Source organism: Nycticebus coucang, chromosome 6 (genome assembly GCF_027406575.1).
Source record: "Nycticebus coucang isolate mNycCou1 chromosome 6, mNycCou1.pri, whole genome shotgun sequence".
NCBI classification, from domain to species: Eukaryota; Metazoa; Chordata; class Mammalia; order Primates; family Lorisidae; genus Nycticebus; species Nycticebus coucang.
In genome coordinates, this window is record NC_069785.1 from 109,423,581 (window position 1) to 109,444,956 (window position 21,376).

Sequence of the window (21,376 nt, forward strand, 5' to 3'; positions counted from 1 at the left end):
CGCGAGTCTGCATAGGCTGTCACACAGCTGCCTGTAAATCTAAGTAGGACAGCACTCAAGCCAATGCAGGCCAACAATCTTCACCACCTGTGAACCTGGGCATGGCAGTACTCATGTTACTGTGGAGGGCAATCACTACCATTTGATGGAAGTAGGTGGAGGTGGAGCAATCACCCAAGACAGTCACAAGCGAGATGTGAGAGCAGAACAACAACAGTGTTAAATATTCACAGTTCATCTGCCCCTCTCTTACCAGGCCAGTCTTCCAGAGTAGGACTTGAGTGAGCCTTCCAGGGACCTCTACCTCATTTCATTGAGTAGGAGAAGTCCAGCAGAGAAAACAGGTGCACCACAAACCTATATTTCTTGAGCTGAGAGGTTTCAGATGAGAAGGAACCAATGTAAGAACTCTAGCACAATGAAAAACAAGACTTATCAACACCCCTAAGGGTCATAGTTATTCTTCAACAATGGAATACAACCAAAAAGAAATCATCAAAATGTCATATATAAAATTATGAATATGGATGGCAAGTAAGATCAATGAGATTGATGAAAAAGTTGAAAACCAAAACAAAGAAACCCAAAAAAAGTTTAAGACATGAAAGAAAAATTTACTAATTTTCATTAGTGAAAGAGATAATGTAAGAAAAGATATAACAGAACTTAATGAAATTAGTTATTTCAGGGATTTTAAAATACAGTATAAAGTTTTAACAAACTTTAAAAAGAAACCAGACCAAAAAGAAGAAAGAATTTCAGAACTTGAAAATAAGAATTTTGGAATAACCCAGTCAAACATATAGAAAAAAAGAATAAAGAAGAATGAACAATCATCACTCAAGAAATATGAGACTATGGTAAGTGAACTGATGTATAAATCATACGTATCCCTGAGGAACAAGAACAAAAGCAGAAGGCATGGAAAACCTATGTGAGGGAACATGTGAAGTAAACTTCCCTGGTATCACTAGAGATTAGACATTCATAGGCATCCAGCTACAGGATAATTATCAAACAAGTAATAATCATCAGTTGGGCTGCAGTCAGCCAAGGAGAAAGTCCTGCAAGCGTTAAGATGAGGGCAACAACTTACAAAAGAAACAGAACAGCAGACTTTCCACAGAGAATTATAAGCCAGAACAGTAGAGGTTGGTGTCCCATGCTTAGTCTTCTTAAACAGAATAATTGTCAGCCAAGAATTTTATATCCTATAAAACTAAGTTTCATGAATGAAGAAGAAATAAAGTCTTGTCAGAAAAGCAAACATTAAGGGAGGTTGTCACCACTAGACCTGGCCCACAAGAAATGTATAAACGTGCTTTATACATGGAACAGAATTGATACCACCATTGTAAAGACACCCAAAGGTTCATAAAACAGTAACAGAAGGGATAAAACAAAGCAACTAGATACCTTTCAACATGATGAACAGAACAGTGTCTTCCATATCAATACCACTATTTTATGTGAATAGTCTGAACGCTGCACACAAAAGATACATGTATACTTTATTTTGCCACATATAATGCATTTCTGTGTATAATGCACACCCAGGTTTTTGGCCAAAACTTTCAGGAAAAAATCTTTCATTTGAATTTTTTAATTCAAATTTTTATGTGTTCATATTTAGGTGCCATTTTTAGGTCTGTAAAAATACCAGCTAAATTACGAGCTCTTGCCTAAAGTATATGAAGAGAAATACATCCCTCTTTGCTGGCTGAGGCTTTTAGACAGTCTCAAGCTGTCACTCTAGGTAGAGTGCCATGGCATCCAGCTCACAGCAACCTCAAACTCTTGGGCTTAAGCCTTAAGCCTTAAGAGATTCTCTTGCCTCAGCCTACCAAGTAGCTGGGACTACAGGCATCCGCCACAATGCCCAGCTATTTTGTTGTTGTTGCAGTTGTCATTGTTGTTTTAGCTGTCCTGGGCCAGGTTCAAACCTGCTAGCCTCGGTGTATGTGGCCAGCACCCTACTTACTGAGCTATGGGTGCCACCCTGAAAAGGCTTTCATTACAAGTTTGTTGTAAGTTCAACATTTAAGTACCCCATTACATTTTTCTAGGGTATTATTTTGCATACAGCTATTGTTATTGCTTTTTAGAATTACACCTTTAATTCATAAGCATAAATGTAAGAATTTAAAACATTCATATAGATACAGAATTAATACTACCACATATGTATAATGTGTATCCTTATTTTTCCCTCAAAAATTTGGGTAAAAAGGTATGAATTATACACAGAAAAATTTGGTAGATAGGCTGAATGGATGAAAACCAATCCAAATGCATGCTGTTTCCAAGAAACTCATCCAGGTGTGTCCAACCTGTGGCTCAGGTTGCATGCAGATTATGTAAGGGCATTTTTGCTTATCTGTGGTGGTAGATATGAAAATTATGCACAGAATTATGCATAGGCTCTTTTTTTTTAATTTTTGCTCATCAGCTTTTGTTAGTGTTTATGTATTCGATGTGTGGCCCAAAATGCCTCTTCTTCTTTCAGTGTGGTACAGAAAAGCCAAAAGGACACCCCTGTGAGGGATGGAAAAAAATATCCACACAAATGGAAATTAAAATCAAAGAGGAGTACAATTCTCATATCAGATAAAATGGACTTTAAATCAACGGTGGTTAAAAAAAAAAAAAGGACAGACTGTTATTATATAACAATAAAAGGAGCAATTCAACAAGAACATATAACATCCTAAATATATATGCACCTAACCTAGGAACTCTCAAATCTGTACAAACTCATAGAAATTAAACCTTCTGTTGAATAATTCTTGAATCAATCATGAAATTAAAATAAAAATCAAAAGCTTTTTTTGAACTAAAAATCAAAGATGATACAAGCTTCCAAAATCTATGAGACACAGAAAAAGCAGTGTTAAGGAGGAGTTCACAGAGTTAAAAACTAAGATTAAACATACAGAAAGATAGCTGGGCATGGTGGCTGATGCGTGTACTCCTAGCACTCTAAGAGACCAAGGCAGGTGGACTGCCTGAGCTCAGGAGCTCTAGCCCAGTCTGGGCAAGAGTGAGATCCTGTCTCTAAAAATAGCCAGGCATTGTGGCTACTTGGGAGGCTGAGATAAGAGAATCACTTGAGCCCAAGAGTTTGAGATTGCTGTGAGCTATGATGCTACAGCACTCTATCCAGGATGACAACATGAAACTCACCCTCAAAAAAAAAAAAAACAATATATATATATATATACACATATATATATATATACACACAGAAAGATCACAAATTAACAACATAATTTCACACCTCAAGGAACTAGAAAAAGAAGAAAAAAACAAACTAAAAGCTATCAGAAAAAAAGAAATAGCGAAGTTTGGAGCAGAACTAAGTGAAATAGAAACAAACAAAAAAATAAAGAAATAAAAGTACAAAAAAAAGAAACAAAAAGTTGGTTCTTTGAAAAGGTAAACAAAATCTATAGATTAACTAGAAATGGAAGGGCAAGATTTCAAATAAGCTCAATCAGAAATGAATACAGAGGCATTACAACTGATACCACAGAAATACAAAATACTATCTGAGACCACTGTAATATAAAAGACTCTACACACACAAACTACAAAATCTAGAGGAAATATATGGAATTGTGGAAACAAACAACCACCAAAGCTTGATTCATTAAGAATTAGAAATACTGAAAAGATCAAAGAACAAATAACAAGATTGAAATAGCAATTAAAAATATCCCCCAAAATCCTTGGACCAGAAAGATTCAGCCAAATTCTACCAATAACTGGTACCTATTCTACTGTAACTGTTCTATAGCATCAAGAAGATGGAAATCCTGTCTTAACTTATTCTGTGAAGCCAGTATCACCCTGACACCAAAACCAGGAAAGGACATGAGAGTAAAAAAACTACAGCTCATTATCTATCATGAATATAGATGCAAAAATTCTCAACAAAATACTAATCAACTTGAATTCAGCAGCACATTAGAAAGACAATTCACCATGATCAAGTGGATTTCATCCCAGGGATGCAAGGGTGGTCCAACATAAGTAAATCAATAAATATCATTCACCATACAAACAGAATTATAATGAAAGACCATATGATCATTTCAATAGTTGCAGATAAAGCATTCTATAAAACTGGCACTTCTTCATGATAAAAACCCTCAGTAACCTAAGCATAGATTGAAGAACCTGAAAGTAATAAAACTATGTATAACAAGCCCACAGTCAACATCATACTAATGGGGAAAACTTAAAGGCATTTCTCCTAAAAACTGGAAGAAAATAAGTCTGTTCACCAGCATCTATTCAACCTTGTACTGGCAATATAGCTACAGCAGTAAGGTAAGAAAAAGAAAGAAAGGGCATCCAAACTGCGAAAGAGAAAGTCAGATTATTCCTGTTTCCCAGTGATAGGATCATATATCTGGAAAACTCTAAAGACTTCATCACAAGACTCCTAGAGTTGATCAATTAATTCAGTAAATTCTCAGCTTATAAAATCAATGTACACAAATCAGTACTGTTTCTATATACTTAAACTGGTAAAGTAGCGGGTCAAATCAAGAACTCAACACCATTTATAATAGCTGCAAAGAAAATAAAATACCTAGAAATATACTGAACCAAGGAAGTGAAAAATCTCCATAAGGAAAACTAGAAAACACCAAAACAATCACAGATGATGCAAAGAAATGGAAAAACATCCCGTGCTCATAGACTGGTAGAACTGACATTATCAAAATGTTCCTACTGCCCAAAGTGATTTACATATTAACACAATTCCCATTAAAATGCCAATGTCGGGGCAGCGCCTGTGGCTCAAAGGAGAAGAACACCTGCCCCATATGCCAGAGGTGGCAGGTTCAAACCCAGCCCCGGCCAAAAACTGCAAAAAAATAAAATAAAATAAAATAAAAATAAATAATTAAACTAAAATGTTTCTGCATAGGAAACAGAGTAAATAAACAACCCATAGAAGGGGAGAAATTATTCACAGACCATACATCTGACAAAGGGCTGACATTCAGAATCTATAATACAATGAACTGAAACACCAGAAAGATAAACGTAATCAAAAAGTGGCAAAAACATCAACAGATTTATTCAAAGGAAGGTAGACAAATGGACAACAAAATATGAAAAAAAGGAAAAATCCCCACTTATCAGGGAAAGTCAAATTAAAACCATAATGAGATTCCTCCTTACTCCTGTCAAAATGGACATTATCCAAAAGTCAAAAAATAATACCTAGTGCAGATGCAGTGAAAAAAGAATGTTTGTACATGGACACTGTTAGGTGAGAATGGAGACTACTACAGCCACTGTGGGAAGCAATATTCCTCAAAGACGTAACAGTACACCTACCATTCCATCCATCAGTCTCTACTGGGCATCTCCCGGAAGGAAAATAACTCATTTTATCAAAATGCACCTATACTCGAATGTGTATCACAGCACAATTCACAATCGCAAAGACGTGGAATCAACCCAAGTGCCCATTGGCTGATGAATGAATAAAGAAAATGTGGTATATACTGACCATGGTGTATACTCAGCCACAAAAAGAATGAAATACCTTTTGCAGTAACTTGGATGAAACTGGAGGCCATTATCCTAAACAAAGTATCTCAGGAATAGAAAAACAAATACCATATGTTCTCATTATAAGAGGGAGCTAAGTGAGGGATATATATGGGCACAGAGTGGTACGATGGACATAAAAAACTAAGCAGGAGAACAAGTGTGAGGTGGGTGAGGTATAAAAATCTACCTGTGGGTACACTGTGCACATTGAGAGCTCTGGCTTCAGCATGATGGAGTTTATCCATGTAACAAAAAACACTGTGTTTTTGTTACCCCCTAAATTTACTGAAGTTTTTTAAAAAAAAAGAATAAGAGCTATATTTGGTGTTTTTTTTTCTTTATGAGGAGCGTGGGATGTTGAGTTATAAATTATGATTCTCCTGAAGTTGTAAGAAGAAATTCCCCCCCCATCCAGAATCCACGATGTAGTTCCCTTACATGGACAACAGCATTCTTAATTACTTCTACCATGGAAAATGCTGATTTTTATTTAAAGGTATAGAAAAAAATTATCATGACTAATAAAAGTTTACGTTAATCATCTTCATTACATAGAAAGTCAAAAGGAAATTAAGGAGTTTAAATGACCTGCCTCAGAACCACAGAGTTGAAATGAGAAAAACAGCTTTTGCAGCTGAGTCCACCACCAGGTTCACCATTGGTCACCTGGCATACTATTAAAGAAATCACTCTGTATTTTGTAATCACCTCAGTGTCCTTTCCCCACTAAAGAAATTTAATAGTGAGTAATCACATGTATTCACTGGCAGCCACTGACACGAGTTTACAATTAGTTCTTGGAATCAAGCTGGCCCCAATGGGATATAAAAATTAAGCTAATCAAATGGTGAATACTTACTTCATCCTGGGTCTGTTCCTGCTAGGCACAGAAATTGTCTCTGTAATTGTATGCAAATCCTTTCACCAGAATCATCACAAGAAAATTATGTACTGCTACTGTTGTTCCAAGGAAAAAACAAAAGTAACATTTTAAAATATCACTTTCAAATCAAGCAAATGACTGGTTTGGACTTTGTGTATGAAAGCCAGATCCAAATTAATATTATTTACAATACATAGCTTGGCACGTGAATATGACAAACTGATATTTAATATGTTGTGTGACACTTCTGTTTTCTGTTATGTTGCTGGTGATTGCTTTCATGATTAATTAATGATATGTGTTGGACTCAAAACATCACAGGGCACAATAAAATGGTTTTGGAAGAACCACAATTATACATAAACCACTGGCGACCTTACCTCCTCAGCCAACGTGCCAACTTTCTAGTGTTAGCTGGGGATCTGTTTTTGTGTACCATAAGTATTTCTGTTTGAATCATTTAGAATGGAGTTCTGTTCTCAAATGGATTTCACACTTAACATCAATTCTGAGTTTTCTGAAGCTTATTTTCGTTTTTGTGAATGACTTAAGATAGTTGTTAGAATATTGGTAATGAAATCTGCGGTAATTTTCAGAAACTACGGCATTTCTAAAGATTTAGCAGCTGAGGTTTGCAAGGCTCTGGGCACCTGCAACTTGTGACCTCCAGGGGCCCCAGTGTGGGAGTTTTACTGGCTGGGTTCTTTTGGGGTCTAAATGTATATTTTATAGAAGTGAAGTAGATGATAACGTAATCATCCCACTTAATAATCATTCAAAACTATCTCTAGGTTGCACAATAAGACATGCTGGTATTGGACCATCTTTTTTTCTTCTTTATTTATTTTGAGTGGGGCGTGGTTACCCGCCACCCTTGGTATATGGGTCTGGTGCCCTACCCACTGAGCCACAGGCACCACCCTATCTTTGATCAACAGAAATGGCAGTTACATACGGCTGCACCTGACCCTGAAAAATCTCCTGGCTCTTACACTGAATGAGAGAACAAGTATAGAACTTAGACAACAGCAAGCAATTGCCACTCTCCTCTCCGCATTTCTGGGGGATCACTGTGTGTTAAGAAGAGCCGTTGCATTGCACCCGTATTAATTCTGGCAGTCTCTCCTGGTGGCGTTCCCCGTCTTTCTACTCTGATTCATTATTTCTACTGTGTCCAGCGAACATTATGAAAGCAGTTTTATGTCTTTTCCGTGCTCCAAGGATTTCAATGTTTCACGGTTATCAACGGAATAATTTCTAAACTTTAAATATTTAATTATTCAAAAGTATTTGAGGGGCTTCTAAGGTGCCATCCATTCTTCTTCTAGGCCCAGTGGACAAAACCGATAAAGTCTCTAACAAACTTCCACGAACAAAATTAAACAGGACAAGCGAGTGAAATGCAGAGCACGGCAGTTGGCCACGAGTGTGGGGAGAAAGTAACACAAGGAAAGGGAACCGGAGATGCAGGGAGGACTGGGCTGAAAGTTTAGATCCAGCAGCCTAGCACAGACTGCAGTGAGTAAAAACCCAGGCTGGGGACAGCCCCGCAGGGGAGCGCTCCCTGAAAGGGTCCCGCGGGCCACCCCAGCACGGAGCGCTTCCAGAGAGGGTTCCGTAGGCCACCCCCCGGGGGGAGTTTTCGCAGAGAGGGTCCCGCAGGCCACTCCCTGCGGCAGAGCTCTCCCAGAGAGAGGGCACGTCCGGTGGGTGTATGTGGGGCGCAGTAGATGGGGTCAGAGACCGGAGCCCAGTGGGACCGAGGGGAAAGTCACTGCCGAGTTTGGACCTGGACTGTTGTGAGCAGCTTCCCTGAGAGGCTTGGGTAGCACAGCTGCGCCCTGAGCCTGGCGAAGGGAGCAAGCTGAGAAAGAGGCGCCTGGGTGGAGGTACGAGAAACTGGAGGATTTCTGATCTATCTACAAGGTAGCACTTGCAAAATATGCTGAAATAAAAGAGTTGTTTATACAGAGAATGAAAGAAACTAATCTGGAAGTCCTCCTCCCGCAGCCTCGCCCGTTCTTGCTCCTTTAATCTTCGGCCCTCCCTGCGTACTCCAGGGTGATGGAAAATTTCTAGACTGAAGAAGAGAGGAGCTCAGTTTAATTCAGTCTAAGCTCTGCCTCTTAGTAGAGTTTAGTTCCAATGTGTCACGTAAACTCTCCCGTGTCTGGTTCTCCACTGGTGTGATGGGGATGATTCCTGGGTTATGAGGTCTGATTATACTGTAAAATGCTGATGAACATAATGGGTTTATAAATCTCCACTGCAGCAAACTGCTCTGTGAACGGTCAACTATTAATCACCTATGGAGCAGTCTGCAGGTTCCCTCCTCCCCATCCCTACCTGTTAAACCTTCCCCACTCTCTAAGGACCAAGCCACAGTCCAAGGCATTCTCCCTGCAGTCAAATTCCCCCTGAAGGGATCTATTCTTTTCCTTAATATGGTTTTCCAAAAATATTGGCATGTTGAATAGGTTTGATGTTCAAAATTATCTCTTAAGCACTTTGAATGCTTAGTATGAGACAAAGACATTATTGGATGCCTGTTAATTCACAAATGCATATTTTAATTCCTTCATGATAATACAGTGGCTGGATTTCTCTAAGTTTGAATTGTGAACTTTAGATAGTATTATATAAAAAAAGAATAAAATCAGAAGGATAAATTATATATAGCATGATATACAAAATATATATAAAAATAGAGAAAGATAAAATCTCACTTTATGAGTAAGTGATAACTGTATAGAAATTATATTAATTCTCATTAAGAAATTAATCTTTTATTATTTGGGTTTAAAATTATACAAATTTTTCGAGAATGCCTTGCTTAAATAAAAACAGATCGCCTTATGTAATATTATAAAAGGATGTTGATAAAAGCCCACAGTGTAAGGAGTTAAAAAAAATTTGGCAGTTAAACTTGAAAAAAGATCCATTGTATTCATAAGGAATATTCAAAAATAGTCTCTGGAGTAATTTATGTCTATAGCAAAAGAGAAAAATGTATTTCTCAAATTTGTGTCAGAATCTATATTCCTGCTTTGGGTGATGATGGAGTTGGCTGCAAGGATTCTTTTCATCAGATACCTGAAATCCAAATAGAAAATCCATGCTTCCTCTGGAGATCCAAAAGACCTTGCGTTCCATCTGGACACAGAGAAGGATGACCACCAGCAGAACCGTGGATGGTCATGCTCAATCCTTCTTCTCTTCATCCCTTAGTTTCATCAATGACCAAGTCGATTTATTCTGCCCCCCAATCCAGCCCTCATCACCTCTCACCCAGATTACCACAGTGCCACTTCCTGCAGGGCCTTCCCCTTTCTGTTACCCACATCTGTCATACTTCTCATACTTTGCTATAAGTATCACTCTAAGAAACATTCTGTTTTGTTACTTTCTTCGTTAAGTTTCTAGGGAATAAAGTCTCAATTCCTTACAATGATGGAGAAAGCCCTCGCGACATGTCCCCCTTGCCCCTTTCTCCACTCTGAGAAGCTCTTTCCACAGGCCCCCCCAGTTCTCCACACACACCCCCTTCCTTCCACCACTTTCCTTTTCATCTCTGAGCCTTTTCACACCAGATTTCTCTTGATGAGCTGCCCACTAGTCTATTCACACTTTCCAACAACTCTTCCCTGAGCATCTGCTGGACTAGACAATGAGCACTGGAATAGCCCTTCCCTTCATGGAGTCTACATTACACTAAAGGGAAAAGACCTGGATTTGGTCATCATTCAAGTATATAATTAGAAACTATGATGAAAGTCTCGCTGTACAGAAATGTACAGAAAGCTGTGAGAGTTTATTTCAGGGGAAAGTGATTTAGTCAGGAAGTGTGTAATGCTCGACACAGCATCTGAAAGATGAATAGATGGCAAAAGAGGCAGTGAACAGCCTTTTAAAGGGAGTGACAGAATGTGGAACACAGCCTGTGCAAAGGCCCTGGGGTGGAACTGCACAGTGCCAAGTGATAGATCTGAGACAGCCAGTACTGCTGGAAGGTAGATAGCAAGAAAAACAGTGGAGAGGCAGAAAGAGGACAAGTATAACCAGCTGTTAATATGTATCATTAAAAGAACAGGAAAACATTGGAGGATGTGTACAAGGAAGTGCCATAATTAGGATTTCTTTTTACAAAGATCAATCCAGTTGCCTTGTAATCAAATGAACATATAAATTGAAAAACTGAAGAGAAATAAGAGAAAAGAGTGACTGGACATGCCTCTTAGAACAGGTATTTAGCGCCTTGAGTAACCCAAATAGTTGAGAATACTTGTTATATGCCCATATTAATCAGGATTAGGTTCCACTGCAGCTGTTGGAAAACCATTTAAGCCATATTAATGGCTAGAACAAGATAATGGTTTTATTTCTCTCATTTAAAAGTCTGGGTAGGTGATGAGGGAGCCAGACGCCATTTCATTAAGTCAGAGACCCAGCTTCCTTCTACCCGGTCATTCCATCATTCACAGCCTCAACTTCCTGACCAGAGGGTGGAATTCAAATTTGGCCACAAGGTGAAAGGTCAAGTGGGCTCAGACAGTGCTTTAAGGAAAGTTTCCTGAAGCTTCCACAGAACCTTTCTACTTACAACCTATTGGCCATAACTTAGTCACAAAAGGGAAGTCAAGAAAATGATTTATTGTGACAATCCACATGTCTAGGTTAAAATGTCTTTGTTTTGGATGAAGGAGAGAATTGATAGCTGTGAACAACTTACAGACTCTATCAGAGTGTTTCACCTGTAAGGATTTAAAATAACAAATTTCTTTGCACGCTATCACCTGAACTAAGTGGGACAGACTATAATATTGTTATCAGAAAACACAGGAGGCTTTAGGGGAAATCCAGGACCCCAAATGATGAGGACCTTCAAAAATGGTCGTCTTCAGCCATTTCCAAAGATGGGTTTCGTACTTTGACCCTTGAGTGTTTGTAGAAAAGGGAAAACTCCGGACCTTCTACCTTATCTCCGGCTCACATGTACAGCTTCGAGCTCTGTACGTGGGAAAGTCTTGGCTTATTTTCCGTGTGCCCTTCTTAAACTATGGCATAAATAAATGCTATAGGCACAGCTGCAGATAATTTTAGCCAAGCTACAATGTTGGTTACCCTCTCTGTGTGCTCAGACCTTGGGGTTCAGACTGTGGCCTTTGAATGTGTTATTTTAGTACTAAGCTGCTTTGGAAAAAATCCAAACTAAATGGTTGCTAAAATGGCTCTACAGTTTCAGCATGTGTTGTTAAAGGCAGTGAGGATTACAAAATCTTATTTCTCTCTCAGGCTCAAGTCAACACGCAGCATGAGATGGACTCACACACACGTACCTTTGTCCTCAAATTTACTAGTTTGGGACCACAGAAATTCATGGTATAGAAGCAAGTCCCTGCATGGCAATTTGTAAGATTAAAAAGGCTTTAATTTGAGCAAGTGAACCCCCTGCTTTTTCCCCCTGTCACTGCCCTTTCTGGCTTAATAAACCCCACTGCCACCACCATGGGATGGACCCAGTCCTCTCCTTCCCAAACCAGTTTCCAGACATTTCTCTATCCCATATTCATCAAAATGGCATAGCCTTCATCTCATTACTTCATTACCCCAATAATATTCCTTCGTAATTTCTGCCCTCTCATCTCTGCCCACTTTCTTTTCAATTTCTCACTCCTCTGAAGTGTATGACTTCTATATCTGGCATTCCACTGACCATGGACCCTGCTCATTGTGAGTACCCCACTGAGCTTCTCACTGAAAAGCACAATGGGCATGTTTAGTCCTTATCCATGTGGAGTTTTCTTTATGGCAGGTGGATGACTCCTTTCTTTTGACGATTACCTCCTCCCGGGCATAAATTTCTTCTGCTGCTTCTCTTTCTGCTGCTCTGTGTACAGATGGTTAAATTGCTGTCGAAAACAGAGCAACAGATAAATGAGCCCAGCCTGTGTTGCTAGCAGTGACATCTCTGAGGTGATACTCACCCAAAATAGGTCGTTATCCTTGGATGATATAAAAAGTGATGACGGAGAAGGACGCAGTAGCTCAGGACTACTTAGCTCAGTATTGTTCTGCTTAACATAATCGGTAATATCATTACAGGATAAAATAACACAAACATTTTATGTGCAATTGGTAATGTCCTTTAATAACTTGAAAAAGCCTCTAATTACTTACTGTAATCCAGTTAACTGTTACGTTCATCATATGCTCTCCCTAGTACTCTAAAAAATTATTTTGATTTCTTTGAAGCTATTTATGCAATGCTGTGTATTTTACATAATGGATATTTTACCTAAAAGTTTTGCTAGATAGTAAGTCACTTATAAAGACAAAATCATGTCTTTGTTTACCTTGAGATACCTTTTTTAGTGTTGGATATATTAGGTTTTCAGTAAGTTATACTGAATTAAAATGTTATACAGCTTTTTAGAGTAGAAACATAATTAAAAATATTCTCTAAAGTAGTGAATTTTCTATTATGTGCTATTCACCCAAAGCTGCAGTATTTATATTTTGGCAACAATATTTTATTACATATTTTCTATTAACTAGGAGATACAAATCATAGTCAGATATAGAAAGAGTACGTCTTGACTTGCAATTTTTTAGTTTACATAACAACTAAGTTACATAATAATAGATTCCACAGCAATATTTTCTCCTAGTTACAATATATTCTCAGCTATCCTGATAAACAAATAAAACGTACATATCTAAGTAGCAATGAATGATAAGAGAGTATATTAAAATAAAACACAGCTTATAAAAGAGTCTAAGTTTGCAGCATGTTCTTGACACTGCACTGAAAAAATGGCATTTATTTCTGACTATGATTAATGGGGCTTTTTTAGATGACCAATTTTCTTTGACCAATTCAACTAAAATTGTGTCTTGGGGTTCTGTCTTATTTCGATTCTAGTGCCATTTGTAAATCCAAAAATCAGGTAATGAAATGACGAATTTGAATTATAATTTTGTTTCTTTGGTGTAAACCTTCCTATTTCGTAACATAAATGAGAACATATGAACATTTCATCAGAAAGTGTGTGGCTCTACGTTCTGTAAAAGTCACATCAGCAGGAGAATAACAACATGGATCCTCGCAGCAACGTGAAGGCTGACAGCCACGTGATGCCAAAAAAAAAAAAAAAATAGCAATGCTTAGAGAACTGTGCCAAACTATGAATTAATCCCTGGGAGCAGAAAGACTGCTTTGATGTATGTGGCTGATAGCTACAGTTTTTACAATGCTCAATCAAACAAAAACATACCTTAGAATATTTTGGTACGATGACAAATAAAAAGAGAAAAAGGAAAAGTAAGATGTCAGTTGGTATTTTTAAAAGCATTCATCTCAAGTCGAAGAACATGTTTATAGGTGTCAAAAATGAATAAAAGGAACATTGCCTCAGTTACCGTCAGAGAGCAGCCCCAGTAACAAAATAAACGGGGCATGAGGATGAGGACATCCGTTAAGAAAGGTTTCATAGTCTCCTGTTACATATGCACCCAATAGGAAGCAAGGGAAAGGGTCTTGGGTTTTAGGGTGGAGGGGATCTAGGTAAGATTATAAAGATAATTACTGGCACACATTACAAAAGGAAAGACCAAATGGAACCATAGATACACCAAATAATTATATGGTAATTAACATGCCCTCTTTCTTCCTCTTTGGGAATTTTTTTTTCATTTAGACAAAAATGAATCCTGACTGCCACAGCATTTCATTCTGCAGGGGACCAGGGGATTTATATTTCAAACGTGATCTCACCATCACGTCCATTTGCTGATAGAAACGGAGCATCAGCAATGTTTGAAACTCTTGGAGAGAATACACCTAAAACTCACAATTCCTGAATCTGTGAGATTCGCATACCAGTCAAAAGACAGAACAAGACGCTCTTATCTCACAAGGGCTCTTTGTTCACTTTAAACCCTCCTTTGAATCCACCCCGCCTTCTATTCTGACTCCAGGACCAAAGGAGGGAGAAGCTTCAAGCAGTTGCTGTAGAAAGAACTCATATAAGTGTTAGATTTTCTTACAGATGACTAGAATATTTTGCTTATGCTAAACCATAAATTAAAAACTAGCTGCTTAACAGGCTCCGACTCTAACAAATCCTTGTGTAAGGGCTACTTATAGATTCAAAGAATCTGATTTTTTTCTTTTCTTCTCTCACATTATGATTCAAATGTCATAGGTGGGTAAAGTAGGAAGATTTAAGACAGTGTCAGCGTGAAGACACAGGCAGGTGCTGGGATGCCAGGGCACAGCCCTGTCCTCAACCCAGATGCTGGCACCAGCTGACTTGCCTTCCACAGGCAGAGACACTCACATCAAGGACAGAGTGGGGCCCCTCCCCCATTTCTCTCCTCCAATAAACAGACTGTCTCCTACTAAACACTCACCCCTCCCGCAGTCTTGCAGCCATCGCCTCAACCTCCAAGACCAAATTTAAGTTGTTTCTTTTGGGGGGTATTTTTCCTTATTCCATCTAGATAGATTTAACAAGCCTTCATTTAGGCCAACATTTTACCTTGTATGCTGCTGTCATTACCCTTTAGAAATAAGTTGCATTTGGTTATTTGAATGTCTTTCTTCACTACCAAACCTTGAGCATGAGTGCCCATGTGTCACTTGGTGACTGTTCACCTCACCCTCAGTCCGTACCATTCCCGCCAAGAGAGGAAGAGTCAGATAGTGCCACACAGTGTACATCAGTTCACGTCACCACACCAGGTCTCACCATCACGGGTCCACGGTACCCATACATGCTGCTGTGCTGTTTCCTTTACATCTTCCCTTCTGTGGGAAGGGAACCAAAAATGTTGTTACTACCTTGCTGAAGAGGAGAGTCAAAACAGCTGTTGGAAATGAGTTCTGTCTAGTGAGTAAAATAACAAAAAGTGTTCATGAAATTGTTACAGACTGCAGATGCAGTGCATTTGGTCTTTGCTTTATCCCACCAAAAATGTGTCTAGAAAGTGCAATACAATATTCTTCAGTAAATGAAGGCACTGTGGGAGCCTACACAGAGTATACTGGTGCTGCTTCATTTCATCAGTATTTTCAGAGATTTTGTTGCCTTGAGTTTTTGAAAGTAAGAACAACGATTCAGAAATAGCCACTCAGATTTTTAAGTTTCTAAGTATTCCATGTATATTTTGGAACATAAAAATGTTGCTGTAGGCCTGGTGCCTGTGTAAATCACTAAAGGGGAGTAAAAACATATTTTTAGTAACTTTTTTCCCCCCAATAGGATACTCGATACTCCAAGCTATTATGGAAAAAGCAGGACAAAATGGCTGGCACGTCAGCGCCATATGTGTGGAAAACTTTAATGATGTCAGCTACAGGCAACTTCTAGAAGAACTTGATAGAAGACAAGAAAAGAAATTTGTAATAGACTGTGAAATAGAGAGACTTCAAAACATATTAGAACAGGTAAGTCCTGGATTTTATATTATAATATTAAGCTATACCTTCCACAGAAAAAAGTTGACCTTTGGTGGACTTGTTCCTCTGAACATCTTCTCCCAGCCTTTTGGTTTGTAGTTTGAGATTTGGGAAATTTTATTCCATGATTTATCTTTAGGATCAAATTGCAATCTTTTATCATCACAGGCCATTTTCATTCTTAGGTCTCAGTGTTCAGGAGACTATTTCTCACATATTTTTAAGACCACAGAAGACTCCCCTACAGATCATCAAGTGCTCTTGGCCTACTGCTCAAAAAAATTAATTTTGAAGATTTATGTCATCTGGGCGGTGCCTATGGCTCAGTGAGTAGGGCACCGGCCCCATACACCAAGGATGGAGAGTTCAAACCTGGCCCCGGCCAAACTGCAACAACAACAACAAAAATAGCCGGGCGTTGTGGTGGGCGCCTATAGTCTCAGCTACTGGGAAGGCTGAGGCAAGAGAATCACCTAAGCCCAGGAGTTGGAGGTTATTGTGAGCTGTGTGACACCACGGCACTCCATTGACGGCAATAAAGTGAGACTCTGTCTCTATTAAAAAAAAAAAACAAGATTAATGTCATCTAAAATACTAGAAAAATTTTTGAGTACGCCTTTTTGGAACTTTTCAAGAAGTAGCTACATGAGAAATAGCAACATAAATTGGTGAAGCAATTAAATAAAAGAAAATTAAATGGAACACAATATATAGTATATATTTTCTGCTAAATATTATAAGTAAATATTTTACCACCATGGTGAAGATGGTTTTCAACTCTCCTCAAAAAGAAAAAATCCTTGAATAAAACTTTTTATAAATATTCTTGATTTTCTTTGAAGCATCCAAGAAAAGATAAAATTGAGCTTTGTCACTGTGCTAAATAATATAAAAATATCATCAAATAGGTGGATAATATTTGCCTTCCCCCCAACCCTGCATATCATGATAAAGCTTTTTGAGTCTATTTGGCCAAAATTACAGCGAATGAGTGCCATCTAGTGGTGGTAGAAATGCTGGCTTATATTTATCTGCAATATTTCCGGTTGGATAAACAACAGAGTAACATGATTTTTTTATTGTTTAGTTGTTACATATACTTTAACTGCATAATTAAATGGTGTGATTTGTAGTAGTAAACTTTCTATTTAAAGGGTTGGTTTACAAGAATAAATTTAATACTCAGAAAAAATTATAAAACTCAAAACCAAAATAGATTTTAGAGATTCCTCCTTAATATCTAAAGACACTGAATTGGATGTCTTAAATTTCATTCCTCAGGGTGGCGCCTGTGGCTCAGTGAGTACGGCGCCCGCCCCATATATCGAGGGTGGTGGGTTCAAACCCAGCCAGGCCAAACTGCAACAAAAAAATAGCCGGGCGTTGTGGCGGGTGCCTGTAGTCCCAGCTGCTCGGGAGGCTGAGGCAGGAGAATTGCAGAAGCCCAAGAGCTGAAGGTTGCTGTGAGCCGTGTGACATCATGGCACTCTACCAAGGGCGGTAAAGTGAGACTCTATCTCTACAAAAAAAAAAAAAAAATTTTATTCCTCCACTATATTAGCATTTAAAAAGTTAAAGTAAAAAAACATACATTTCTAAAGTCTAGTGAAGCCAGACCATACTATAAGAATGAATGAGAGGGTATTTAGCTCCCAGTATGCTGTTGTAAAAGAAAATGCAAAAAAAAAAAAAAAAATCACTTAAATGAGGAAATATGTGCATGTTATTTTAGGAAACACTAATTATAAGCCCAAACATCACTGCTGTTTATTTATGAGGGAGTCCAAAAAAGCATTAAGATTGTAGCTATTTAAGATATATGAAATTTTTAATGGGTATTCAGGGAATCTAAGAAAAAACTTTTTCTCTTCCTTTCTGAAGCAATGAAGGCACTTTACCCCCAACTCCATTCCACTTCCTTCCACTCCCAGTCCCTGTGTGGAGGGTTTGAGTTGTGTGACCTGAATAACTGGAGCTTTGTAAACAGCGCCCGATGACCCCTTAGAGCAGTTCTCAGAACTCCTCAGATTGCCAAGTTCCCATAAGAGAGCAAGCAAGGCCCAGACAGACCCTCCACCTATCACTTGTGCTGAAAAGACCACATCTGGGGGAGGCAGTTGAGTGCCTAAGGCACACTGGCCTGTTTCAGAGGCAGAGCTGTTTCTGAGAGGAAAAGCGGCACACCCTGGTCCCTTGAATAAACTCCGAGGAAGGCTTGAATGAGCTTTTGCTAAAGGAATCGGACATCTTATTTTTTTGTCATTTAAAAGAAGTTAGAAACTTGAGGGCCTACCTTTCCAATTCTTCTGAATTCTAAAATGTTTCCTTCCTATTATGGCTGCATGGCAACAATGAGAATAATAATAGACCTTTTTCCCTTTGAAATACATCTCAACCAGCACAAATACTGTAAACCTGGTTGTTTATATATCCTCACATTAACCTGAAATTTAAAAAATAAAATGTATCTTAGACATAAATCTCATAAATAGTAACAAACTCTACTATACTGTGAGAAGATAATGTGCCCTTAATTGTCCTATAAAATTCCCCTCAAGAACAGCTGTTGCTCATTATTTTTTTTTTCTTTTACTTTTTTTTTTTTCTCTAAGTAAAATCACTTTCAGTGTTTTCTTGGTTTTACTCTTAACTCATCCAAACCCAGTAGCTAATCCAAACTTTGTGAGGAATTTATAGCTGGGCCTCAATACCCCTGTGTTTCAACATCCTCTTTCATAAATTAAGATAACAATAGAAAATAATTTCAGAGAATCAACCAAAGTGTTTTTTTAAAGAGGAAAAGTAAAATGCTAAATCATCTCAATCAGAAAATGCCTTTGAAAATGTGACTTCCTTCAGAAGAGAGTGAGATTGATGCAAAGAAGATGTAGAGCTGAGTTAGTAAATTTCTAGAAGCATGGACACACTTCGTATTATGGTACCAGGCAGTCAGTAATTATTTCATTGACATTTTAATTTATGCCAGTTTGCAAAAACATAATGGAAATAGCTTACACAAAATTCTCTCAAATATGCTAATGGAAAAGTGTGGTTAGAGAAGCATTTTGTCTTCTGTGTATGTTTTTTAGATTATTTTTATTCCATGAACTAATTAGTTCTTATAAATATATTTAAAATAGTGGTTAGCCATATGCTCATTCAAACCTTTCAAAATATGATCTTCAGATCAAATTTTTGAAAGTGTAGTTTAAGACATTTCAATTTTTCCACCCTAAATTACATAAGAAAAAAATGGAAGAATTTATGTAAATATCACCCACTGAGGCATTTAAGGCAATAGAAACATAACAAAATTACGAAGTTAAATTTATTATCATTTTTTAGTAGTGATTGTCTAAATCCAGTGGGCAATTTGGTCTACTCACCTATAGAAAAAAAAACTTAGAAAAGAAGCTTAAAACTATAAGTATTTTCTAACTGATGCTAAATTTGTGATTGATTATTGATAGAGTATTTTTACTTAAATTTATGAGTTTGAAAAAAACAAATTTATGAATTTGACTGGAAGATATGATCAATACCATTTGGGATACTAGTTTCTAATTTTCTTCCTATAAAATATATCATTTATTTTGTAGAACAGTTTGCAATAGTTTAATATAGCTGCAATCAAGTGAACTATTTTATATCAAAATAAGGGGCTCATAGTGGGAGGCTTTGATGTATTATTTTATTTCCACACATAATTTTTCATTAATTTTACATTCTAAACTTGATTACTTGCAGAGTGCCTGAGGACTCTACTTAATACCTTATCAATTAAACTGTGGAGTGGCAGACTCTGATTCATTCATTTACTCTCCTAACAAAAAAGCAACAGCAGACCTGATCTTAACTACTTTTCTGGCATAATGTTATTTGGGGAAAACAACACTTAACACGGTGGTTGCCACGCATTTTAGTCCACTGTGGAAAAAGCCCAGGGCCCTGAAGCTGGATTTGTGTGTTCCTGTGATTAGTGAAATCCTCTTCCCGTGAGCATCCAGCTCCGGTCCTCGGGGCGAGAATCACAGTGGGCAGTAGGATGGCTTGTACTGTCTTCTCTTTTTTTTGATCATTTGACTCATATCCCCCAAATTAATGATGGTTAAAAAAATGAATATTTTCACTATCTGAGAGATGGATAAGAAATCTTCAATTGTTTATTTTTTAAAAATAAATGGAGTCCCTTAACACTGATGATTTGTCACCTTAATCAAAAGGGTCAGAATCTAATTTAAAGAGAATTTATTAAAGCACAGAATTTGAGAATAACCCTCAGGGAAGTACCAACTCCAAAAGAAAGGAGGCGGCATTGCAAAGTAGGGAGGTGAGGTATCATTCATAGGCAGAGACGCAGGCATTTCCACCAGGACTGCAGCATCATACAGGCTGCAGCACAGTTATAGCGTATTTCTTTTTGGAAGGGTGCATTTAACTTTTTTATTTTCACAGAGAGTCTAACAGTCAAGGGTTTTGTATCAACCAGTCTAAACAAAGCAGGGTAATAAAGGGGAAGTCAGTATATAACAAGACTCATTAATTAAGGATACAGGAATGTCATTTAGTTCTCTCTAGTCATTGTATAAAAAAAAAATGAAAAAGCAGACCTTGTTATCTATAATTTGAGAAACAGAAGTTGTGACAACAGGTGGCTCAGATCACAGTTATGTCTCTTTCGAGGCTTAAATAGTCAGGGGTTCCAGCAGCTTTTAAATTCTATTTATTTTCACAGATTCATCTCCTCCTCACTTTAAATAAGGAGAGTTGGGCTGAGATGATCTTAAAAAACCCTGCTCACTCTAAAAGTCAGTTGTTCTATTTCTAGTGAGGTCTTTCTGACAGCGTATTTGACCCTGAAGCAATGTGTGTGTGAGAGTGTGTGTGTGTGTGTGTGTACGTGTATATGTGTCTGTGCAATACGACGTGTGGGCGTGTGTGTGCGTGCAGGCAGGCACGGCACTTTGCTAACGATAAAGTACTAAGCAAAACAGATACATTTGCTGTTGTAGTCAGTAACTCTATCCAGTTAACTAAACCAAAAGGGCTTCCGAAAATCCCACTATTATTTTCTTAGAAATGTAGCTCATAGAAAGTTGTCAAGGATCTCACACTGCCCAGGGGTTCACTATTAATGCCAGTTCTTATTAAATGGATGAGCTATCAAAGGCATGAGACCGAGGGCTGTTATGTTGGCCCGAGGGCACACCATCCGTATATTGAAGGAGTCTAACCAAGTATTTTGGGAGAGGAGAGTAAGGACTGACCTTACAGTGTGAAACAATATCTAACAAAAGGATGGAGAGAAATGGCTCTGGTTGGCTCCAACTGCCTCTTTATCTCACACCTCAGATTTAACTGGCACCCTTTTTAGCAGTGTGCCACTTCCATTGTATGAAAGGAAAATTCGGTATCCCGTTAAACATGAATCTCACAGAACTGACAAAACCAGTGACCTT

The 21,376-nt window shown here is 38.0% G+C and overlaps 1 protein-coding gene across 8 annotated transcripts in view; it reads left to right on the plus strand.

Annotated features, from left to right (window-relative positions):
• GRIA4 (glutamate ionotropic receptor AMPA type subunit 4) overlaps positions 1–21,376 on the plus strand; it is a 441,346-nt gene that overhangs the window by 309,749 nt on the left and 110,221 nt on the right. For all 8 annotated transcript variants that reach the window (XM_053594958.1, XM_053594959.1, XM_053594956.1 and 5 more), the window contains one exon: positions 15,721–15,905. In XM_053594958.1, the coding sequence (XP_053450933.1) occupies positions 15,721–15,905 (185 nt within the window). The remainder of the gene's footprint in view (positions 1–15,720; positions 15,906–21,376) is intronic.